The sequence below is a fragment of the Bacillus rossius genome, chromosome 7 (assembly GCF_032445375.1).
Source record: "Bacillus rossius redtenbacheri isolate Brsri chromosome 7, Brsri_v3, whole genome shotgun sequence".
In the NCBI taxonomy this organism is placed as follows: Eukaryota; Metazoa; Arthropoda; class Insecta; order Phasmatodea; family Bacillidae; genus Bacillus; species Bacillus rossius.
In genome coordinates, this window is record NC_086335.1 from 36,650,358 (window position 1) to 36,677,051 (window position 26,694).

The following is a 26,694-nucleotide window of genomic DNA, read 5'->3' on the forward strand; positions in this document are numbered from 1 at the left end:
TTTACTTATTCAGTAATTTTAATTTTTTCCTTACAAAAAAAATTACAGAAAAATAACATGAAAAAAATGTGCAACAAGATGCAAAACGAAGCAGTTGTTGCCGTCACACTTGTCACAACGCAGCCTTGAGCACAAGGAGCAGCAGTGTGCACACAGGTGCGACTGTGGAGCCACAGTTCCTGTTGGACACGGTCTGGTCTTCCTGGTCGTCTCCCGCGGACACACCGACGCCGGAGCTGTCCTCGAGATGTCGCTGCAGCCACGTGCTGTAGTGGGCGACGTCGGCGTACACCCCTGGGTAGCCGGGCGTGGCACAGCCGTAGCCCCAGGACACGATGCCGGTCAGCTTGCCCCCGCAGGCCAGCGGGCCGCCAGAGTCGCCCTGCAACGCACACGCCTCGCCTGCTCTACACAACTTCCGGCATTTCACGTACATGGAGGTGCTCAATTGTCTATATTCTACATTAATGTATTAAGTCTGTCTGTTTCAGTGGCGCACCCAGGGAGGGGGGGGGGGTTTGGGGGTTTAAACCCCCTCCGAAAATGTGAAGGAAAAATCTAGAATGGAAAAAGTAAAAACATTCCCAGTCCCAGCAAAATAGGTACAATGGTCTATGGGTAGCGCTCAATCTACCAAACTTTGTGAAATGTTTTCACGTCAGTGTATAAATAATGGTGTAAGTATTACATTTTTAGTCTGCTACTGTGAATTACTTTAATTTTTTTTTACAAATTAGTCTGTGTTATATAAAAACTAAGAATTGTTTGTGCACTATGTTTATCTCAATTTTTGCATAATTTTGGACTGTATTTCTGCAGTTTTAACTAGACATTATATGTGTGAATTTTATACCCTTTGTTTTTACTCGTAGAGTGAACTTAATTTGTGTGTGTTTGCAGTAAAAAGCAAACCATCATTGTCAATGATTTAAGTTGCCCAGAATGTGGGCTTTAATGCATGCTATGATTCTCATGGTATTAAAATAATACTGATTTTGAGTGGACGAGACCCTGGGTTTGATAAAGGTATCTTTGTTTGATTCTTTTCTAAAACAAAATTTAGTACCGTACTAAAAATTATTCTTTTTTCTACCATCAGTATATTCAATAATTAGATACAAAAACTTCTTAAATAGCACCAATTATCACCTAGAAATCCAAATTTTCCCGGGAGAGGACCCCTGGACCCCCCTCTTTATTTTTGAAACCGGTGTTCCTTCAAACCACCCCACCCCACCCCACCCCACCCAAATAGGTAAATGGCTCTTATTCAGTACAACAAATAAAAAATGTAGAAATGTTTTAATTTTTTTTATTTTAACAGGTCAGTTTCCTATTACTAACATAGGTGTTTTACTTTTGTGTGTACAAACTAATGCACAAGCATTAAAGAAGTAAATGATGGAGCAAGCATTGTGTTCTACAAGAATTTTCAATTTCACTCTTCCAGCAGAATGAAACCGTTTAATTTCTGGTGCTACTGAAAATGTTTCTTATTACTGTCCAGACAATAATGGGTACACATACCATATTCCAATGCACAAGCATTAAAGAAGTAAATGATGGAGCAAGCATTGTGTTTTACAATAATTTTCAATTTCACTCTTCCAGCAGAATGAAACCGTTTAATTTCTGGTGCTACTGAAAATGTTTCTTATTACTGTCCAGACAATAATGGGTACACATACCATATTCCTGTATTGAACACTACTAGGAGTGTGTGCAGAATTTCATTTCGAGGGAAAGATAGAACCTCAGTGCCTGCTGTTTGCATTTAAATTCTTCCTTTTGTTGGTGGGATATATCCCCCCTCCTGCATACGCTACTGGAACAAACAAACTTAGGGGTTAAGTAACTCAAGATGATGCCTTGCCTGACATGCGTCACCCGAGCCGTCGAGATAGCCCGCGCAAATCTGTCCCTCTACCAGCTGTGGGTACCTCACGATGCACTTGTCGAAGCTGACGAGTGGGACTCGTAGAAACTGGAGCGTTGGAGCAACTTTCTTGCTTTCCTGTTAGAAAAAGAAAACTAATGCATAAATTACACTGTTATGTACTCAACTTATAACTGTGTTGGCAATTACCTACTTAATCATCTCTACCTTGGGTAAAATAAGTCATGAAAAGGGTAGCAACAGAAGTGGAAACGTGTTTCATTATTCCTGCCTTACTCAAGGTTAACAAGTGTGAGATGAGGCAGTTACGATTTTCTCAACCAGACTTTCCACATTGGAGACCTGAAATTTTGTATCCTTCCACGTACCCTCAAACTTTGTGTGACTATGCAGGACTACGCCCTTCCAACTCAAGAAATAAGTTTTGGTACTTCTGTAAATACTGTATATCAGTTAAATATCTCATTTGAAGATGTTTTATATTGTTTTTAGGCATATTTTATTATTTTTATTTAGAGAAAACCATATAGGTAGTCTTGTGACTTGAATTATATTGTGCATAAAATTGTTTTCTGTTCCTTATTTTCTATTAATATAATTTTAATATGGAATTTCTATGTTTAAGTAGCAGTTGTAAACTCTGGTATTGTTTCTAAAATGTTTAGGAAATATTTACAGTTAGAAAAAGAAAGAAAGGCAGGTGTTGATGACTAACTGCTAGATGATATTACATCATCTAATATGTAAGAGACAGACATACATTCGCCAGAACCCTACAAGAATATTCCCAGAAAATAAGCAAATTTGTTGATTTCCCAGAGTGTGTTTGAATGGGGATCCAAACTGCATCATATTTTACTCTTAATGACGGCAGGTTACAGTGTATAGAAATATGTCATCTGGAAAAACTGGATACTGCTGTTACTATGTTCACGTAGTCTAAATATTGGTAACTTACCCATTTGACCACTCCCCAGCCACTAACAACACAGTTGTTTTGCTCTTCATTCAGGACCGTGGCTGTTGGGATGGCTTCTATGTAACTGTTGTCTGCTGGCATCGGACTGCTTAGCTGAAAACAAGAACAACTGCAGTTGTTTTAAAACACAGTATACGAGGGTGGATGTGGTCATGATTGATTCCAAAATGTTTGGAGCAGACTGTGTACGTAGTTGTAATTATGTTATTACATATGTCATTCCTGTGATCCAGAACAATATATTGGGATAATTGCCTAGTCAGCATCTCAAAGAGAATCGTAAATGTCCAAAGAGTTGCACAAAATGCACTTTTTGATTGTAGATTCTTCATTACCTACCCAGGTATTCAGAAATAAAGGAATTGAAATTGACATTGCATGTACATGTGTGTACATATTTGGAATTGGGTCAGTTCCAAAAATAAATTAAAATCAATTCCAGTTTTGATCATTTTAGAAATAATTCTTTCATTCCATGAGATGCTTATAAATATAATGCAATGTCATTTCATTAACTTGTAAGCTCAAAGATGCATTTAGTTGTGTGTTCTTGTGATGTTTTTTTTTACTAACAATAAAAGTACATAACAAATATAATCTTACAAAACGTTTTTGTATTTACATAAATACATTTAGTGATTTAATTTAAAACAGTAAATATTCAGATAAAAGTTGAAATAATAATTTACCTATTTTACTCAATCTTGTATTAAAAGGCTATAATTCTGAATGATTCTCCTAAGGTACAAAAATATAAGTGTGAAATCTCAGCCAAATTGTATTAATTTGTGCTAGTCTTTTGATTTTAATTAAGTGCATAAATTAAACTGCTTTCTTTCAATAAAAATAATTCCATATACAGAACATAAGAAACCATGGTAATAAATTAAAGATTTCTTATCCATTCAATGGATTCCTTATTAAATTAACCAAATCCTGTATTAAAATTATAAAGATCTTGATTAAATGGGACTGTTCACAGATTAAGTGCACATGTATTTTAATTAATTTGACAAGAACCCAGTAAATGGGACAAGAGTCCCAAATAAGTGGAATTGCTCTCATTATTCAGAAATATTCCAGTCATTGATAATGTCAATTATTCAGGAAACTCCAGTTAGTCTGGTGTAAATGTTATCTTATTTGTAAATTCAAAGTAGTGCTGTAGGGGAAGAATCTTCCAACTCTGATTCCAAAATATTTTGATTCTGTATTCTTTAGTTATTTGGTAGGTATTTTTAAAATCAAAATCAACCGAACAGTAAAAGTTTTTTTTTTTTAAATTTGAAGTAAAATTGTTACAGTAAAGGTTGTGGGGGTTTACAGGTTGACTGTTGTATAATATTTATTATTATATAAGAAAACATTTAATCATATTTAATTTACCCTATTCATTTAGAAACTTAGTCTATAATCAATCTACTGTGTTCATAGTTGGAACTGGACAAGGTTGAGGCGTATTCGATCACCTCAAGTATCGCTATGTCGTTGATGGCTTCCCCTGAAGCCCCGGTTGTGTAGTTCTCGTGGCAGATAATTTTGCTGACGCTGCGAACGACCGTGTTGTCAGAGCTCCTGAGTATTCCAGCCACTACCTCGATGTTGTTAGGATGAACTCTGAACAAATACAAACACTATGATTCATATTTTAACTCATGGAAGTTTATGAGGTGACACACTTTTTTGGATAAATAATAAATTAAGATTCACACCAATTAAAAAATGTAATACTTTTAGTAGGTAATGATTAAGATGTTTGTCAGCCTCTACAAAAAAAAAACTGTGAGCGAATCTTTCAGTACTTGCCAATGATGTGCAATCATCTAACCTTGGTAAAGAGCTAATTCATGTCGCAAATAAACTTATAAAATGAAACTCGGACAACAGATTTAATGTAGAATCCTTAAAAATAATGCAGAACGTGATAAATATACGAACAGTATTAATTTTAGGGAAAAACTGTAAAACATTTTTCCTCTTTTTAAAACCATTTATTATTCTGTTTAACAAGATGGTACTACGTATTGATATCTTGGGGATAGCCCAACAACAGGAGTACCTCAATGCTGAACATGTGACATTTCCCCCTAGACCGGAATTATCATTGCCCGCATTTTCAAGGTTATGCTTCTTTAGGCATGTTGAGGGTAAAATTTTAGTATCCACCAGAAATGCAATTAAATATGCGCACATTACTCAACGAAAACCTGAAATGTTTAAAGGTCAATGCGCATGCCATGCATGCTATAGCCACGAACCGAATCATCAAGATGGTGGACCCACTTGTGGCAACATGCACCCGTGTATGTTTCGCGAATATCGGGGGATGTACAAAAGTATTGGTGTGCCAAAGTAAACATTATGGAAGGGAAACTATTCTGGAAAATATTTTGTAAACTTGTACAGTCATAATATAGTAGCAACTAAATACCTATAATTTATTATACAGGAAATTTGTGTTAGGATGAAGATATCATTAAAGATATTTAAAGTTTTGTTGGATCTCTAAAGCTTTACGAATGTGGCGCTATCTTTCAGGTATTTTTCAAACTAAAAATCACAGCTTTGAACTCAATTTTTCACAAGGAACTTTATTAAATACTACTCATGTTAAAATTCACTAAACAGTTAATACTATAAAGTTTCCACACCCATTATAAGTTATACTAACATACATTACTAAAATATTAACCTGTAACTATTTAAAATATATAGTAGGTACCTATAACACTAAGTATATGTTTGCAAACTTGTTTTTGCTGAAATAACTGAAATCGAAATCAGTCTGTAAATACTTTCTACAAACAAAACGTAACATTATTGAACTGATACAAAATTATTATTTTATAATGTTATTATCTTATAATGTTATTAAAAATTTAAAAAGTAAAATTTTCCTGTGGCAAATTTGAACCCATCCCATTAGGATAACAAGAGCACGCTTTCTAACACTAAGCTATCAACAGTGTAATGCCATTTTCATAAACTATTTTAATACTTGGGATTATGTTTTACTATGTCTACTTTACCAAATATATTCCATGGTAGTTTCACTATCATAAATTTTCATTTGGCACACCTTTACATTTGGCATGTACCCTAATTTTTAAGAAATTGACTAAATGCGTTTTATGTTGTTACGTGCAGATCTGGCATCTTTGTCCCACATTTCCGTTCATTGAATTTCGTTCCATTTTCATGAACTTACTCTTACCAATGGCAGTATACAGAGAGCTAAGATGTATACACATCAAAAAAATTATTATATATTACTTTTCTGTTTCCATCATCAAATTTTTCATAGCATTCTATTTTGGTAGCGTTTCTGGCTTGCACTGTTGACACGAGCATATCCAGCTCAAAAAAAAAAAGGGGGGGGGGGGGTTTCCATGATACCATTCAATACAAAAAAGAACATGTAATAAAAAAATTTAAACAATAGTTGGTGAGTATGAGTTACAAATTTTCTTACTACTTTAAAAACCCACTGACAGTCAATTAACATGACTCACCCCTTTAACCTATTTTGACAAATAGTGTTTCTTAGCTATGTTTTAATACACAATAGCAAAAGGTTGAATGTAAGATGGTGCATTTACAACATCAGTCATGACAGCATCAACATTCATGTCATCAGTCGCTTCTTCAGTGCATCTTCATTATACATGATGTACTACCATTTTTCCACATAGGAAGGTAAGGGGAAGTTCTCCCCACTAACCCTCCTCTTCCTTCCCCCAACTGGATAAGCCCTCGACTGCTAATGGTTCTGGTTTGGCTTTCTAATCGATGTAAGGGACAGATGAGGGATGGAGCATTTAAGTATAGCAGCAAAGGATCCAATGGTGGGAGAAAACTCCCCACCTTTCTCTCATTTCATTACTACGAAAATTCCAGACTAGACTCTGCCAGAAATCAAACCACATTATTGGCTTGGTGGAAGGTCAGTGGTCTGTGCACTTAAGCACATGAGGTCCTAGTTAAATTCGTATGTGATGGGGATTTACTGATGTCAAGCTGTTGGCTATTACTTAAGTCGAAACATAAACAGTCATGAACTTAATGTTTTTAACAAAGAAATTTTATTTATACACTGTTACTGCAGATAAAATTTGTTAAATTTCAAGTGTGAGCCTTGAGTTTTTTGCAACAAATCATGGCTATCACTTAATTACTATTTGATTAAAAAGTTAAGGATTCACAAATGCAGTTTTATACATTCACTTAAGATGCTAGAGCTTCCAAGATTACAATGGACTCTAAAACCACTTTAGTTTAGGATGCTATAACATTATGCTCTTGCATTAGAAGATCTCGCATATAAGACAATATCAAATATAAGATGAATCAAATACAAGATAACTTCAAATAGGTACGTATACAAAGACCTCAAAATAAGTTGAACTCAGTTGTAAGAGGTGTTTAGAATGTAATACAGCATCTAATTTAAGAAACTCTGGTAAAGCAACCTCACTATAAGCGATCTTAAATAAAAAATAATTTTATATAATCAGAAACTACAAAATAAATTAAAATGTCTCTAAAATCCCTGACTATGCCATATACCTAATAACTTGGACCTTTTGGCCGACCTATTTGGCATCCTGGTCACAAAATAATAATGATCAAATGGAGGTGAGAACATACATAAACACTGGAATAATATTTCATGTACAATAAACACTTACTGAGTGACGCAGTGCCCTGCAGTGAGAATGCGATTGAGCGCTATAATGGCCCCACCACAGAAATGGGCCCCTCCACTTTTCAAAGACACCTGTAAAGGAGCAATCAATAGTCAGTAACTTTTAACATATCCATTCTAGCAAAACTAAATGTATAGTGCAGGCCAGAAGTCTTGCGAACTGATTGACAGCGGGGAAGGGGGTGAGGGCAGACACGTAGCCGGAAGGGAGGGGTCCCATGGGGTTCGGCCAGGATTAAAAAATAAACAACTATTAATACAGAACAAGAAATTTCCAGCAACTCAGCTACATAGAGTTAAAGAGAGCTTTATTTGGCAGGATTATTGTAATCCTTATAGTGGGCTATAATAAATGCATTTTCTCCCGCATCTATCACAACATGCTTCACACACAGAAGCGGCAGGAATTGTTTGCAAGAAGTCTATACTTAATGCCGGTTTGCACACGAGTTTAGTAAACACGTCCTTCATACAAACTTGACATGTGTGTTTCATTTATTAAATTAAATTAATTTATATATTTAATATATCAACGAAAACATCAAACAATTGACTTAAGAAATGAAAATTTTAAACTATTTAATAAAAACCAAAATTTAAAAGGTTAAGTTTTCTTTTCTCATGCAAAACCATTTTGTGTACAGTTGAACTTCTAAAAGTCTACTGTTCCCTGAGATTTTAGTGTGAGATTTTTTTATGTTAAAATTCAATTAAAAAGAACTCTTACACATAAAAAAAAAAATATTTAAATGGTTACACTGGAGCCATGCCTTTATAAAATAATGGGTACAGCCATTTGATGGGGAGGGGGGAAGAGGTAAAGCCTAACAGGAGGGGAAGTAGGGGAAGGGAATACGTATTCATGGGGCACTGCATTTTAGTGTTTTACCTGTTCAAAATATGTTTACCATTAAGTGCTTAGCAAGCTATAAAAAGATACATGAGCCAGCATCATTACAATGGCTGATGTTTTTTTGAAAAGTTTGTGTGTAACCAGGTTGTGCCGAGCCGACACTATTTGGTCCTGTTGGGCTCCGTAGGTAGTAGGCGTTTCCATTGAATAAAGAGTCCACCTCGTAAGATTTTTGGCCTGCACTATGTAATGCTTGGGAGACACAAACTAATGTATTTACCTGATATGGGTATTGCCCTGCCTTTGCATTGGAACCTCCAATAATTCGAGGTTCTTTGGTTCTAAATGACGTAGGTTTTGGCGTCGTCACCAGAGTGGTCGACGAGGATCTTTGAGTAGACTGTCCTGAAACATCTGAAAAAAACGTGCCAAATTATATACATATAAAGGGTGTTAGGCCCAAAATTATATATAGCATATTATTTTGTCTTTATGTTGGCCTCATGCATACATGTTTCTGTGCAAAACCGATTTTCGCTATAACTTATAGTTTTCTCATAGCTGGCACTCAAAGTTAAAATATATATGACATTTCTTGTAGAGATTATTTCAATAGCCGATCAATGTAATTTATTAATTTTTGGTAATTTAGGAGTTCATAATGTATACTATTGAGAGTGCTGTATTTTAATTTTTTTTTTAAATAATAAGTTATTTGTGTGCTTGAGTCAGAAGATGAGAAAATTTAAATTTTTTCCAGATCCAAAAATATTTGTTTAATACATATAAAAACACAATTACGAAATACATATCTGAATATAATTTCATCTAAAATAACAAAAAAATGTGGCTTTCAGTGTATCAAAGTTGTGAGCCTCTACAGGAGAAATGTATCCCCTGGAATTCCAAAATATATTGAATGCAACCCGCCACTCTAGTGGTGCCGCGCTGTCTGGCTCGTCTTTCCCTCTTCCCAGAAAGAGCACGCGGACTTGGCCCGGCGTTGCCAAGTACTTTTCCCGTCTGTGATAATCCTCTCTACCTGCTTCTAGACATACGGTCCTTCTTCCTTTCCCCACGGCAGTTTAAAAAAGTTGTCAGGAGTAGTGGTCAGTGGTTTAATGCTTGCGGTTTAATATGTTGAATGGATTAGCTTAGTGAAATTAATTTAACTTATATACAGTAGTGATTTTTGCTGTTGCGATGGTGCCGCAAAAATTACGAAACGGCAGACGTTATCTCAAAAGTAAAATGATTAAACGTTCCAAAACAATGAAGAAATACAGAGCTGAAATTGCCACGACGCAGACCACAGTCTCGCTACACGGCACTGAGGCTCTACCAAAATGTCAGGATTATAATCATAAACACTGCTAGTATAGTGCCAGATAATTAACTAAAATGTTTTTGATTCGTAAAAGTGCAAAAAAACACATTAATAAATCCTTTGCCTCTCATATAGTTATAGACGTGACGTTAACCTCACAATTGAATCACAATCGAACATGAACATATTTGACGTAAGTTACATTCACGGAAATCTGATAATGTTGCTGGTTTATCCGTTATCAAGGATTTGTAAAATAGGACAAAATGTAACTACTCACTGTAAAGGCGTGGACAGTTCAGAACATTGTTTGAAGTTAAAAATAAATAAAAAGTAAATAAAATAAACTTGTAGCCCATCGTTCAATCGTAATTACGCCCCATGTTATTTCAACAATACAACATTGTTTGTGGCTATACAGTCAGGCTATAATTTATTTTAGGCTATTAACATTTCTTCAACTTGATTATGGTTGCCGAAAAAAGATGGCACGGTGCCATGGTAATGCGCTCCACTTGCATTCGGATGGACGAAAGGTTTATTTCTTGGTGTTAATTTTTCCTCTTAAAGGCCCGTCTACAATAGTCCTAATCTGTGGGCGGTCCGTGTCCTTAACCTAATGTGAAAGACGTCACACTGTCACACGTAAAACTTCCCAGTCTAGAATTGCGAAGTCAGATGCATGGTCCGATGTCCGAATCTACTGATTTCTAAAGTAGTCACCAGAACGCAGTAAATATAGTGCACCAAAATAATTGTTTTTTGATTGGTTTTTGTTATTATTTTCATGCATAGAGAATTAGTACGCAACTAAGTTATATATATATATATATATATATATATATATATATATATATATATATATATATATATTTAACTTACGAAAGTTTTTGGGAGTTAAACATTATTTATTGAATTGAAACAAAGCACGCTTTACAAACGGGAACTGGTAATTCAAATATCGAAAGTGTTTTGTTGTTCTATGCTACCAAAGTACGTGCAAAGGTCACAGATTGGGACAAAACGTTCAAGTTGATCAATGTGATCGGACAAGGGAGATTCTGACCATCGCCCACACAACGCATGATGTCAGAGGGTCACGTGGACCAATCAGCGGATAGTTTCCGTCGGACACGGTTTCGGACATTGCAATAGTAGACGAGACTAAAATAAAACGCAAATTATTCACATGTACCAGAGTCATTGGTAATTTTTGTGTAATAAATAAAAAACCGGGAAGGAATTTGATGTATTAGCGTGGAATGACATAGGCCTTTGTTGTTCCAAGCGACCTGCGCGATGACGCACTTGGGCGGCCGGATAGAGCCAGCAGATGGAACGAACTTCAGCACAGTGTATTCCGTCTTGTTTATATATATATATATATATATACACATATATATATAATATGTATACACACATATATAGGGTAGACCGGGGGAAATCGGGTCACGGGGTAAACCGGGTCATCGTAACAAGATCTGTTGTCTTGTGGCGATAGAATGAACTGGAGTCTACGGAACCTACCAAAGAGTGCTGCTATCTGTCTATACAACCGTCCACTACAAGGCGAACATCGTCTGTAACAACATTCTGGTAGTCTGTGCGACATGAACCCGAACCTGTGTAGTCCTGAATAGGAAAATTCTTAACAATGTAAGTTTTATTTTGTTTCAAATAAGCCTTTACGTTCGCATTTCGAAATAGTATTGTAGTTTAAGTAATGGAATACGAAAATATGTACCCAATTAACATTCTTCTGCATTACTGAAGCTCTATATGTTTGACAGAATTTATAATATTTTTCTTTTTTTTAAAGTGTGAAATGGGGTAACTCGGGTCGCTGCCGTTGGGGTAAAACGAGTCACTGCATATAGTGGGGAAATCGGGTCGCTTCATATATTTGATATATATTGTGAAGCACTTTATTCTTCTTTCTCAATTTTTAAGTTAAGACCTATCCTAAATAAGTGGAAAAAAAGAATTTAAGGCACATGACTTCAACTTTAGTTATAATTTGTAAGTACTTATAATAATATTGAAGTTTAGGACATGTTAAAATTATGAAAATATTATCCATGTAAATATAGAATTACGAGTTCACTGCCAAAGATGTAAGTGGAAGGAGCACCACAGAAGAAGTGAGAGGCCTGTTACCAACACCGGAAAAATTAACACCAAAGAGAATAGGTAACGAAAAACTGTTGCTTCTCTAAGGCTACTGTCAAAAGAGAATCTCACATTGTTGGAATCCAGGAAATTGAAAAGCAAGAAGCAGGTGTTAAATTAAGTTCAAAGCAAAGCAAAATTGAACCTCTGAAGACGAAGAAGCGAACAAAAACTAAAAACACATCCGAGTTGGAAATTTTGGAAGAAGGCCAGGATGATGAGGAAGATGTTCTCTGCAACATGTGCAAAATTGCATACAAAGACATCAGAAGCTGCACTGCTGGAGATTGGATTCAGTGCCAGTCTTGCAAAATGTGGTACCATGAGCGCTGTGTCAATGCTTTTCAGTGTAAACAGTTTGTATGCGGAATGTGTCAAAACAGTAAAGAAAATCTGTTGATCCGATTTGCCCCACTTGTGATCCGATTACCCCACTTCTGTCCAAATCGGGTCAAAACATTTCATTTTCCTTTTATCAAGTTTAATGTCAATTCGTAAGGAAGATTGGCTAATGTTTGTATGTAAATATGTACATAAATGTATGACTGATATTACTGTAGATTATTTTATGGTAAATTAATATTGGTTTTATACTTATTCAGGAATTTCAAAAATTTGACCCGATTTCCCCCGGTCTACCCTAGGTCCTGTAAATTATTGAAAAGTAAATCACATAATTTTTTTTTACAAACCATCCATGCAACTGATATTAACACGAAAAAAATAATATCAATAAAATGATATCAGGTTGCATGTGTGTAAATGATATTTTATCACAAAATAAATAATATTTTTTTTTAACACAAAGCTAAGAGTTAATTCGTACTTTTGAAAATTTGTATAAAATAACCATAACCTTATATTCATTTTAAAATTATTAGTTTAAAGTTACATGATATACCTTTAAAATAAAAGTAATGAATTATACCCACCAGAAAACACTATTAAGTTTCGCAAAGCTTACTTTATTTCTAAATATAACCCTGTCATTACTTATTTACATAACGTTTTGACGAATAATTTCTAAAATAACACGACTTAAATTTTTATGACATACACAGAAAAATGCAAGAGATTTAATTTTACAATTCTAAACAAAGGGATTTGGTTAGAAGCATTGCTGGAGAACAAATTGTTCTTAGGTTCCGATCCATCAATTCATTGATTTTACTTTTTTTATTCATGAAATAATTAGATATATAGGTACACTCATATAATAAATAAAACCCTTTTTAGTAACTTTCTTCATATTTATAATACCTATAGACTTTAATTTTACAAAGAATAATGTGCTGTTACATGACTATTCCGTGCACAGAAAGTGTAAGTATTGTTTTTATTATAAATAACATTATAAAATTATTATTATTTGTTTACATTTTCATGTTTTTGCTCTATTGTTGTTTATTGGACGTATCTACGAGTACTATACTATATGGCGTAGCCCAAGTGACTTTGAGGCCTCAATTAGCAAGACCCCTCTAAGGAACAAATGACTTAAATGGCAAATTGAACTTTTTGCACGTAATTTGTATAAGAGAATTTTCATTGTTGAAAAATCACGTTTTAAATTTGAGACATTTTAGTATTTTAAGATGTATTGTTGAATGTCTGTATTTTGTTTTGATGTGTTAATTAAGTCAACGATCTTTGTGTCTCGGCCAATGCGAGGCCATGTTGCTTAAGTTAAGCGTCATGAATTAAGTTAAGAAAAAAAAGTTAGGAATGACCACGGCGTTGGCTAGACAGCCTGGGTTGCAATCCCCTTAAAAATCTTATAATTCTACGAGCTAAACAGATCATCCAGTTGAAGGGATGTTTTTAATCGCCGTTTAAACATAATTATATGTAAATTTATATAGGGCACATCCTATATGATGTGTAATTAGGTATGAAATTAACGTGAGTAAAATCGACTCATAATGCTATTTTGAACGGACCGTATTTCTGCATAAACGTAATTTGATCCTACCAACACGCATATAAACTTCGAATTTTGCGTCGAACTCAGTAAAGCCCTGCAGAGATAAACAATTTTTAAGCCAATTACCATTCTGATTTACACGTTCTTAGTTCTAACCCAGAGGTGAAATGAGACGGAGTTCTCATGATGTGTAGGTATGATACCTACACACTGAATTCAGCCGAGGTACACTAATTTAAATTAAATGACAACGATAATAAAATATATTTTAACACACTAATTTAGATCTAGGGCGAGAGCAACAGACACGATAATTTGGATTTATGAACTTTTGTTGTATTTTATCATGTGTGCAACATATCTCCTGTTAATTTGAAAACATAATAGTATACCACTGGTCAAGCCAATAATTATCTATATTTCTGTCTTATTAAAGATTATTTGTTTAACTCTATTTTATTCTATTATTACTTTACAGTGTATATGTTTGTTTTTAATGACCCTAAATTACATGTTCTTACTCTTGTACCAATCCTAGATCTGAAGTGTTATATTATTTTCTTTCTCTTATGTATTACACTACAGAGGTGCCCCCCCCCCCAAACACTATGACTCTCCCCCCCCCTTCCTAACCTAATGATGCCCCCCCCCCTCCCGAAATTTTTTATGCCATTTTCTCAATGATTTACTCAATTATTTTATAATATTATACTTTTTTAGTATTATATTTTATCACATTTTGCATTAATTAAAACTGATTTTCTAATAATAATTTTGGTCATATCAGGTAATATTTCCATCCTGAACCGACAGATGCCAAACTGCTTTTGTTGAGGAAAGTGCGGGGTTGCCAATTTGATTTACAAGATCCCTTTCAATTATCAAAGCACCAGAAAAGTATTTTCACATTAGAAGCTATAATTATGTAAATAATATATACATTTTTCTCGTCTTTTAACCGTCCCCCCCCCCCCTGAAATTTTAATGACGCAGTCTGCGTCGTTAACCCCCCCTTGTGGGCACCCCTGTTACACTACATATATCCTATCTTGATAACGTGGTTAGGTTTTACATAAGAGTGGCGCCCAGAAACTATTCAAAATAATCAAAGAGTCTCCATTCTACAGAGTGGCCATACTAAAGAGTAACTACTCAGAGTGTTCATCAATGTGGTTTATTGTTATCTACAGCAAAACCATTTATACACTCTAGTAAGATTAATATAAAGAATAAATAGTAGTAACTATTCAGAGAACTATTATTATTATTACATAGTTCAGAGTTTATTATTATTCAGAGCAGTAATATAACTATTCAATAACTTTGTATTTCTTACGAAACAATGTTTTGTAATTTTACAAACAATTTTCAAACTAATTATTTTGGGGTGTTGTTAAAGGCGTTTCTCTCGTTCTGCTGCCAAGTTTTCAAGGTATATGCAAAATTGCTAATCACCACGTGACTTGACCACCTACGTTTGTTAATCAAAGTGGCATTGAAAGTTTTGAAATTAATATTTTAGAGACACAATGTTAATTGAACTTAACACATAATTTCGGAAACAAAACGATGACACAAGTTATCAATAGTTCTTCTTTAAAATTTTCAATAGCCAGTAGGCTTACTGACCACAACGCTGAACCTTTAACTCACCACAATTAAAGATTCTGTGTTGTGTTTAGCTCAGGATTCCGTGTTATGACATTCGGAATTCGGCAGAAAAAAATGGTTTAGTAATTTTTGGTGCGTATATGTGTCATATCTGCAACGAGAATGTTCGGCGTCATGGTATTTTGGCGTTGTGGTGCGGTACCTCTGAAATCTAATATTGAATTAATAAAAAATAATATTTATTTACATCTTATTTAGTAATGACATCGAAAATGTAGTAAAATTGGATTAAATTCAAATCACTCATCCTCCAAGTATTACCCGTTTTAAGTAACAAAAATTTAAGAAATAAACTACGTAACTGATTTATTCTCTTTTATAGTATTAGGTTCCTTACCTTGTATATAAAATATAAAAATTCTTTTTTCTATAGGTCACCAGACACCTGCAATTTCCGCCTTTTGTTCCATGAGTAAAGTGACATGAGTTAGTCTGGGATTAAATAATCTGGTCGGCATAGGCGTGCGCACGGTAGGTGCCACAGGTGCCTTGACACCACCATTAGGGTTAACGTTATTTTGTTTTTTACAAGCAGAAATAATACATACTTACAAAAATCCGTATTATTTCCAAAACAAATATGTTTTCCAATCGTGTCGAGTTACAGATATGTGCTCATAACACTATCAGTAGCCTATATCAATTATCAATCGAACCAACTGCCAGGTGCAATTACATAATACTTGTGTTGTACACGCGGGCCGCGGCTACGAAACTTCTGAAATGTAAATACTTCTCATAGTTCTCCTCGAATTACATAGAATGCGCGCTCGGTGTCCACTGTTCACTCCACTCGGCAGGCGCACGGAATAATAGCCACCGTCCGCCAGGGTTTATTTAAAAAAAGAGAGTTTAGTTATTTAAAAGGATAGGCTTACTCGATGACTTATATGCAGTCGTCGACAAAACATTTTTGTTGTATTCCAAAAGTTAAAACTTTTGCCCACTCTTATTTTTGTATTTTTATTATTTTAATATTTTACATATTTTAGGTACTATGTTACAAAAACTCCCTTCATTTGTTGATTTTAAAACTTAACATTTGAGAATGTTTTTTCTAGCATTTATTTGGCGTCTTCAGAAAACATATAAGAACGGTTTTTCAAAGCCACCAGCATGAATTCCGTGCAAACAATTTGTGCAATTTACTTTATGGCTGAACAAAGCTTAAAACTGTAAATAGTTTAGTAGTTTTCCTGGTGCTTATAAGTTCAAAGCCATAATTTGTCATAAAAATGTTAAATTTTTTACATCTGTGTATTTAATGTTTTTGTTCGGAAACACCTTAAATAGCACCATTTTGCGCTTTCAAATCCAAATTTTTCCGGGGGAGGACCCCCGGACCCCCCGCTTTAGGCTCGGGGTCCGTGAAAGACAGGGGTGTTGTGTAATCTGCCACCATCAATACTGAAGTCCTGCGCACGCCTATGCGTGGTCTGTATCGTATATATCACGTACGTCTTCCACCCCTACACAGTACATGTTAGGTATATATTTTCTCTTATGTATGGACTGTGAAAAGTAATAATAACATAGAATACATTTTTTGCAATTTAATTTTCAGTAATGCAGATGAATTTTTTCTTATACCAGTTTCTCCCACTACCAGTGCTATTCAGACTACAGATGAAGACGACGATGACAATTAATAATGGGAATGGGGTGGATTTGAGATAAACGAACTGGATAATCTACCTCTTACCGTTGAATATCATCCATATCCGTTGCAACTCAGTGAAGTGGTCCCTGGACGACGCATTGTGAATCCATCATTTTTGCTCCCGCAGGTGGAGTCCATATCGAAACACCTTACAGTATGTACAACAGGTCGAATGAAAATACAGAATGAGATTCGTACAGGGCTTCTCTATGTGGGCGTATGAATGTGAAAATTGTGGCCCTGAAGAAAATGTCACAACAGATGAAAAAATTGTACTCAATTGTGAAATTAACACTGCGTTAGTATGGGTAGCTGTGGCCACTGGAATAGGTCACTCACAAGTAGAGGAGCTTATGGTAGTTCTGAATGTACCCATAATGACGTCAAAAGTGTTTATAAAAGAAGAGAATTGAAAAGGTATAATAAAATTATATTTTATAATAATTTATGGTGAGGATATGTGAATATTTTGTTTATGTGTGTATATATAATCTGTGTTTCCGTGAATCCTATAATATATTCTCTCGGTTGCAACATGCCAATAATTATTGTTCTCGTAAATCAACCACAGAACAGTAGGAATAAGAACAAACAAACGACTTAAAATCCGTAACATGAAGACTTGACAAATATATCAGTATGCCTAATATGTATACGCTTATCAGTTGTTCGAACATAAACTTGAAGATTTATTGAAACGAAAATACATACTCTTTTAAGGAAGTTTACTAACTAAACAAGACCTGTCAACTTTGTAGATACCTTTAATGACATAGGTGTTTTGGTGGCCGTGATCGCTACAGCGTCATGTCCACGTTGCGGGGTGCCGTGGTACGTGAGTTTGATCCCAGCCCATTGCATGGCTCAAGTATAATATGAACACCCAGTAGAGACGCATGCAGATCAGAACCTACACCAATTAAGAGGTCCCATCTCTTTTAGCCTTTCTGTGAAAAACTGTGCGATGTCACCCTCTCCCTCTCGCTCCCCCTCATCTAAGGCAGCTACGCTTCCAAGAATTTTATACCTTTCGTATTTGGTCAGTTGATAATTTAAAACCACATACAGGATTATGAACTAATATTAAACTCAGGAAAAGAATATAAAGTCTAATGTTCAAGTGACTGAAACCGTGAATTTTAGCAGGACCGTTAAAATAACATAGATTTTCCCTTTAAAACTAAGTCTATTTTTGGGCAAACTGTAACAAAAATTAGATAACCTATATATTTGAACTGAAATCCGCTGCAGTGGCATCGATTTACAGCACACTCAAATGACATGTAATGTTTCGTGTAAACATGAATAAAAATTAATCACTTCGACATATGAGGCGCTCAGAATACAAGTGGTTTAAGTCCAAAAAAAATATCAAATCTGTATTTTTGTTGAATATGGGTGCTAGGAAGCTATTTTTTCAGAGGACTTATGAAACAATTCTATATTTGAATTACTGTGCCTGTGGCCCATAGTCTGATTGCAGTTCATCAACTTGCATGCCGAACATGTCATTCTAGAAAAGTTATAAATCCTGGCTTCGGGATCTGAACAGGCGACCTTCAGTTGCGGGTCAGCTGGTGAATCCAGCCCAGTATCCAGACAAATTCCGTATCAGTGGGCAGATAACTCGTGACTCCGCTTATCTGCTGGCGAGGTGACGTATTCCAGTATGTCCGAGCAGGATGTCGCGACTTTTATCAGCTGGCGCTTGTTCGCACCTGCCCAATTCGTATTGATACAGAGCTGTAAGAGTGTGATGCACGAAGTGTCATTTGTGTCGTGTCAACAGTAAAACGTCTGACTGTGAGATGGGAGAAAATAATAATAATAATAATAATAATAATAATAATAATAAGTGCTCTCGTTCTTTCCCTCTCTCTAAACACTGGACGATTATGGCGTGCGTATAAAAACAAAATTCACACAAACACCGTTAAAATAAAGTATGGTTTCACATCTTCCGAGTTTTACTGACGACAAAAATCATACAGCAAATGTGTCAAAAAACCATTACTTCATTGGGGGGGGGGGGGGGGGGGGGGGGGGGGGAACAATGATTGCTTTTTGTTTGGTAAGTAGGCCTACAATAAATTGCGTAGTTCATGGTACTATAGTGGAGTGTGCTCAACCGGAAAGGCTATGGCACGATTATTAATTATTGGTTTTGTTGTAGGCAAATACTATGCAGCTGTATAATATTTGGTTACAATTTAAGTTTAAGATAACATATTGTTATGAACGTGAGCAAGGCCGCGTCACGCGCAGGTGCAGAGCTAGCTGGCTGACAGGTGGCCACTGAAACATGAGAGGTGTTGCGCGCACCTGGGTCACCGCTTCCCCCCCCCCCCTTCCTTCTGCTCAAAGCTCATCACGCGGCGCTGATAGTTTGGCATCCGAAACCTGACAGCTGCGGAGTTACGCGAGCCGCCGACACGTGTTTCGAGAGATTTCTGCCGTCGGGTCGGCGCGGAATGACGCGACTGGCCCCAGCCGCGCTCGTGATTTCTGGAAAGCGCCTGGGCTGATATAAAAGCCGGGGGACGCCGCCAGTGGAGTGAGTCAGTGAGAGTTCAGTCGGGAGTTCTCCCGCGGCGGAGTTTCCGGTGCATAGTGCCGCGGGTGCGGCAGAGTGGTGAAGTCCTTGGACGAAGGATCCAGGGCAGAGAGTTCAGTTCCGGGTGATAGTGTCGCGGGCGCGGCGGAGTCCCGAACGAAGTTCTGAGCGAGTCGTCGAGCGGATCCTCGGCGAAGGCAAGTGTCGGCGGCGGCGGAGTGCGGCGACGGAGTCCCGCGGCGGTGATCCGCGAGGGGCGCTGCGGCGAGAGTTGCGCCAGAGGTGCGGCCCAGCGAGGTGTGCGGTGAGTTAAAACGAGTGACTGGGGAAGCAACATTATTTTTTTGAAGTGCAATTGATTATTTGCCATTTTATAAGATTTGTTGTAAGTGACATAAGTAGTGGCCATCAATAAAACTGTGTAGTGTAATAAAACCTTTAATTGGGCTATCCTTTACGAACCCGGTAAATCGCAACAATATACATGGTAGGTAAAATGTTGGTTGATGGTTTTTGTTATTGTTTAACCAAACGAGCTTGTATTCACCGATAATAATTAAAAAAAAAAAAAAATAGTATTTCAGTACTCTCCAGTTATGTGTAAACATCTAAACTAGGTAATGAGCAAATTCATGTGTTCTCATGTTGTTCATATTGCAAATAACTCGAACACGAAATTTTTTAACTCAGAATTCTCTAATATAATGCCGAGCGTGATAAATAAACTGATAAATAAAATATTCGCTTTTCAACTACCAAAATTTCAAGATGCCACACACACACATATTTTCTGCGTGCACCGCTAGAATGCGCTGCCTGAATCGTAAACGTCGCTTGCCAACATCAATCGCAGAGCAGAGCAGCACGCAACAACCGAAAATTTTAAACTACTAGAAACGGTCCGATAGAACCCGGGTTTTGGGCCTGATTTTTTCAACAAAGATTTTATGAAAATACTATCCATATGTTACAATTCACTTAACAGTTAATACTATAAATTTTCCGCACAAGTAAGAAGTTATACTTCTATGACAGTACTAAATTATTAAACTGAAACATTTTAAAATACATATTATAACACTAAGTAGGCCTATGTGTTTGTATATTTGTCTTTACTTAAAAGACTAAAATCAGTCTGTAAATATTTCCTACAAACAAAATTTAACATTGCTGAGCTGCTTAAACATTATTATATTATGTTATTAAAAAATATTCAAAGATGATATTCGAACAACGCGCCTTGGGTAACCAAGACCGCGCTCTACCGTTGTGTTACTAAGCCTATTAGGAATGTAGAAGGAGAATACGTATTATAATCATTTAAATGCCAGTTTTCTTAGGTATTTTAAAATTTGATTTTACTTTTTAGTTTTTACTTTGACTATTTTAGTTCACCAAATATATTCCAGGGTAGTTTCACTATTATAAAGTTTCATTTGGCACACCAGTAGTCTACGTTTACAAAAGTTTACGAAAGTGACTATATACGAGTTGCTACACGTGGGTCCGCCATATTTGTGTCAAATTTCCGTTCGTCGACTTCCGTTCCATTTTCACGAAATTACTCCTACCAAATTTAGTCTACACTGAGCTGAGATGTTTTACACAGAAGAACCATTTTGAGTAAAGAAATCACGATTTTATACGCATTCGTGCCATTTCGTAACTGAGTCATGTCTTCTAGATGTTTTAGCCAGGTCAATTTAGCCAAAAAGAAACCATAACCTAAAACTAATTTTATAAAATATCTGAACGATTATTGTCTCTAAAGAAAAAGGTTCTACCAAAATCTGGTAACCAGAAGTGAGTTATTTTCAAGATGACTTATAACTTTCGTATTTCTAAGCATAGAACAATAATTATTGCTTATCAAACATATGATTTCTATGGTCGAGCATTTAATTTCAACACACAAAATTTGGCTTATGGAATTTAAATGGTGACTAGCATTGAATAATATAGCAAAAATAAATGTTATTAGGCCTTTTAGCACATCCGTGACTTCCAGGGATTTATTTAATATGTTACTATTTTGTAGATATATGGGCCAAAATTAATTTTAAACACTTCCTAACGTTCCAATGCAACACTCTACTGCAACTTAGATGTTAACTGTCTTTAGATGAGTTTAAAATAATGTACGAAAACATCTGTACGTCATAAGTAAGTTATTTGTTGCTAGCATATCAGCAAATGATAAGTACTGCACGAGTGCTGATAAAAGCAGATCGCACTGAGTATTGGATCAATAATTTGCATGTGATTTACAATGCGTTGCCAATTTTTGCAAAATGTTTACGCGTGCTTTTTAAAATTTCAATATTTATTGTTAAAATCAGGGAGTCCCAAGCTTTTTTCAGTTCACAGCGCATTTAGTATTAGTGTTTTGTCTCGGTCTAGTTGAAATATGTAGGGTAGATGCAATGATTCTAGATTAATAGTGCATGCGAAGACACGATTTCAGCGCCCCCCTCCCCCCGATCCTCGCGCCCTAGGCTGCAGCCTAATTAGCCTATTAGCCTAAGGGTTAATCAGGCCCTGGTTGGAGGACAGAAAAATCATAACTCCCTTCGTAAAAACAACTTCGAATTCATGCAAGTTTTGTATTAGGTAATCTTATAATTTTTATATAAAACTTTTGTCTGACACAATTTTTGATTAGGCGAACCATTGCTACAAGGGGTTTAAAAAATAAGGGTTAAAATTTAAAAAAAAATAACTCCCTTAGATATACTATAAAATTCGTTCAAATTGTTTAAAAAATATATAATTTTTACCAAAAACTTTTGTCTGAAACAATTTTTGATAATACAAACAATTTTTGCAAGGGGTGGAAATAACAAAGGTAAAAAAACAAAATGTCATTACTTTTTTTAATACATTTATTTTCATTACCATTATAATTTACTGTAAAACGTCTAAACTTCATCTGAAATTTTTGGCTGGAACAATTTTTGATGAAACGAACTATTACGGTAAAAATAGGGATTGAAATTAAAAAAATAGCCTTTTTTTAGTATCAATTTCTTCGGAATTTATTAATATCTTAATATTACCATAAACCTTTGTCCAAAAAAATGTATACGACCACGTATTAATGAAAGGGCTGAAAAATAGTGTTTTAAGGTCAAAAATAATTGCATTCCTACCTTAGTATGCATAATATTAAATTCGTTAAGATAGTCAATGCTGGATGCATTATGTTAAAAAAAAAAAAAACATTCAAAATATTTTTGCTGCATGGAATATGAGAAAATATTAAATATATATTTTTTGAATATTGACGGACATATAGGTTGTTATGTCGGCTACATTAAGTTCTCAAAATGTCCCAGGAGTTTATAGAAGTTTCCAAAATATTTCCAAAAAAAAAAAATAGATACTTCGAAATCTACCTACGCCTGTAGGCTGTGCCGAAATTGATTTATTTTATATATAACCGAGCAAAGGGTGTAAATTATATTTTTAATTTATCTGTTCGTTAAAATAAAAAAAACTGTAAAAAAATCTAAAATAAACCAATACGGCTGGTGAAGCCAAGCCTTAGGCCTGGTTTATAAGCTACGCAAGAACGCAAAAAGGCAAGTATCAAAATGTAAAGTAGCTGCATTTCAGAGTACCTACCTGTTTATAAACTACGCAAGGCGCAATAACGCAACGTAAGCATCGTTCAACTTCCAAATTTCTTGCGTTTCGGCTTGCGCTTTCGACGACAATGTTTCAAGAGATGTGTTTCGAAAACGTTCAGAGACGCAGATGCTACCTGCATAGAAGGTCATAATGTTATTTTAATTATATAAATCAATTTTGCACTTGTTAAACTTTCAAACAGTGAAATAAAATAAAACTTTAAAAATATAATTATTGGCAATTTGTTTTGTTTTTACGATAAATATGATTTATCAAAAGAAACCCGGAATAAAAATGTTTTCTATTGTTTTACAATTTTAGGTTATGGTGTTGGTGATGTCTTGCGACTAGAGTTTTTTTTTTTTGCGTTGTTGTGTTTTTTGCGTAGTTTATAAACCCAGCCTTAAGGGGCCTCCCTAGTAAAAATGTTTAGCGCGGTGGGCCACTGGCCACGTGCTACGGCCAGTGGTTGGGCGGGGCGATATACCTGAGCCTGTCGCCTGCGCCCTGGTGGAGGGGGGAGAGGGCGTTTCAGCGAGGGGGCGGAATAATGGGAGGGTTGTCATTGTGTGGAGTCCATTTACTACTTATACCTGCGTTATCTGCGAACAAGATCGTGGCAAGAAAGGTGACTGTTTTTCCCTTTCGCTACATTCAACCAAAAGATAATGTTCTCATATTGCCTTGCTTGCTTCCTGACAGTGTTTATTAACTTGAAACATTAAATTAGTGTTGCGATCCAGTCCATATCCATTAAATCCAAACAATCGTCAATTCTGTTTAAACATGAATTTTTATTTTTTTAATTATGTTCTACATAATTAATAGATTTACATACATTACAAAAAATTGTCACCAAAAATTGATGCGTTAGCTTGTGTTTTCAGAAAAAAAATTGTAAAAATTATTATAATTAAAAATAAATTTACAACATTATACTTTAGAACTGACATTTGTGTGATGAATGGTTTTGCACGAACATTATGCTTTCATTCATAAAAGTCTTCCGCACCGCGACGAGAAATCACGTCCTACTAATAGATTGAGTAATAAAACTGGGAATAAAATGATGAAAATAATATTACATATTTTTACTCTTAGACACAAATCAACTTTTGAAATCGCAATAACGACAAACAAATTTTTAACTTACTTCCTGAAGAAAAAGTGCATGTCAAACTCACTTTAAAATTCTGTAGAGAAAAAAATGTCAGGAACAAACAAGTGATCCCACCAACGACACATCGTCAACTTTGTATTCTAGGGTTCACGTCGTATTTAGGTACACTAAATATTACAGCATATTATTATTTTCTGGCACTTATTACATGTTTAGCATTTAATTTTTTTAAATATTTTTTAATGACTTTAACGTTGCATAATATGATGAATAAATATACACGAATGAACTGGAATCCCGTTCCGAGTTACATACAGACTGTTTACGAGCAGTGTAAATTTCTTAGCTGTTGCAACAGCGGCCTACAGGTGGATTCAGACTACAGGCTTAGTCAGTCATGCTGAATCCACCTGAGTTCAGATTTTATCGAAGACAAGTGCGGGTGGTATGTAAGAACTCAGTGTGCACTGACTGTTGTGCTCAAGGTGTCAGTGAAATGTATAGCTGGAATCACGGGCGAAAATCTGTAGGATTCCCATGAGGCCCGCGCGATAACGTGAAGATTTTGCAAATCCAAGCGGGCCCCCTCCGATGGGCTTTTTTTATTTCAGGGAGGTTCGGGCCACCCTGAGATTTTCCCCTCCTCCCGGAATGTACACATGCAGCTGGAATTAATTTTTAGCCAAGTACGTAATTTGGTGCTGTATTTAGGCTGTCAAAGAAGATACGAAATATGGCTGCTTTGATAATTGACGATAACTCCTTTTTATTGTGAAATAGTACCCATCTATAACGAAATCCCTAAATATATCACCACTACTGTTGGGGATTTTCTATACAAACTATCAAAATAATTTTGGTTTCGTCACTGTCACTAGCTGTTATTGTATCATACAAAAACATGTTTGTTTTGTGTATTAATTTACGGTATTCATCTCTGTCAAAAAAAAATCCATTTCGATAATAAAGTGTAAGCAAGGTAGAATATAAGGCTTATTTTAAAATAAAAATTGAATAAAGTATTTTTTGCTTGCAGTAGTTCAAATTTTTGAATTAATTTAGTTGTTTGTTAAAAAAAAACCTTCTAAAATCAAAGAAACTACCTACTTCCTAAATAGATAAATAGCGCTTTAAGTGTTCACACGCTTTTATAAATATTTAAACGCCAACATTTCAAATGTAGGTTTCACATAATGATAAAATCTTATCTATTTTCATGGTTACGCCTAATGGAAATAATACACAACAATTCGTCATATATGTTTTTTATGCTTTTAATAACTACTCTACACATGAGCAAATTTCAATATACATAAAACTAAGGAACTCTGCATTACATTTTAAATCTGTGTACGACACTAACAGAAATTGAAGCATAAAATAACATTTTTATTTTTTAATTAATAAGTATTTCATCAACGTGAGCTATGCTTTCATCTCAATGAAGCCACGCTACATAGAGGAAGTGCACATGTATTCAGTCATAACAACAGACCCTGCGGATCACCGAGTAAACTAATGAATGGAATTCATAGAATTACCAGGGTTTTAAGACATATTTTCGCTTCTACGCAATCGCAACATCTCACTTAGCGCGTAAAATGGTTTCAGTAAACATAACATAAAAAATATTCGCCCCATGTACAGTAGAGGAAACTAAAATGTTTGGAACACTGTAAACTAATTGTATTGTCATTTCTGTAGTCGCTCGAAGCGGCAAACTATGTATTATTGTTCAATTAAACGAAATATTAAAACAAACAAACAATAACATTACGTTCAGACAATTCGTTACGTGAAGTGAATGTAATAAAATACACAAGACAGTTTCTTAAAAATACACACACCATTACCAAAACACAATCCCATAAAAATCATATAATATTCCATGTCGATTTAAATTATTATCTATTATTCACCATGGTAATTTCTTGCGGGTAGCCAGCAGCAAAGGGACACAATTTTTATTCATTTAATTAACTTTGACCAAACTTGTAAAACCTGGCATGAGCAAAGTAAGTTAATTCACAATTTTATTTTGCGTCACAATATGAAACATCAACTAGTAATGAATTAAGAGTTTGCTTCGCTTGGTAGAACATCGAATATAGTCATCTCCAGGTATTAAACTGAATTTTGAAAGAGGGACTCAAGTTTCTGAACAAGTTGTTGACTTTCCTGATGATCCATCGACAGTTCGTAAAC

The 26,694-nt window shown here is 35.3% G+C and overlaps 1 protein-coding gene across 2 annotated transcripts in view; it reads right to left on the bottom strand.

The window, feature by feature from the left end:
- The window catches only part of LOC134533821 (trypsin-2-like), a 55,005-nt gene continuing 28,311 nt past the window's right edge, over positions 1-26,694 (bottom strand). Inside the window, exons 1-7 of one of the 2 annotated variants that reach the window (XM_063371502.1) lie at positions 10,042-10,466; positions 8,715-8,848; positions 7,565-7,653; positions 4,346-4,493; positions 2,856-2,969; positions 1,874-2,014; positions 1-382 (exon numbers count right to left, since the gene is read on the bottom strand). In XM_063371502.1, coding sequence (XP_063227572.1) covers positions 113-382; positions 1,874-2,014; positions 2,856-2,969; positions 4,346-4,493; positions 7,565-7,653; positions 8,715-8,848; positions 10,042-10,120 — 975 coding nt within the window. In that variant the 5' untranslated portion in view covers positions 10,121-10,466 and the 3' untranslated portion in view covers positions 1-112. Of the gene's footprint in view, positions 383-1,873; positions 2,015-2,855; positions 2,970-4,345; positions 4,494-7,564; positions 7,654-8,714; positions 8,849-10,041; positions 10,467-26,694 lie in introns of those variants that run through there. The other variant, XM_063371503.1, reaches the window with a different exon arrangement.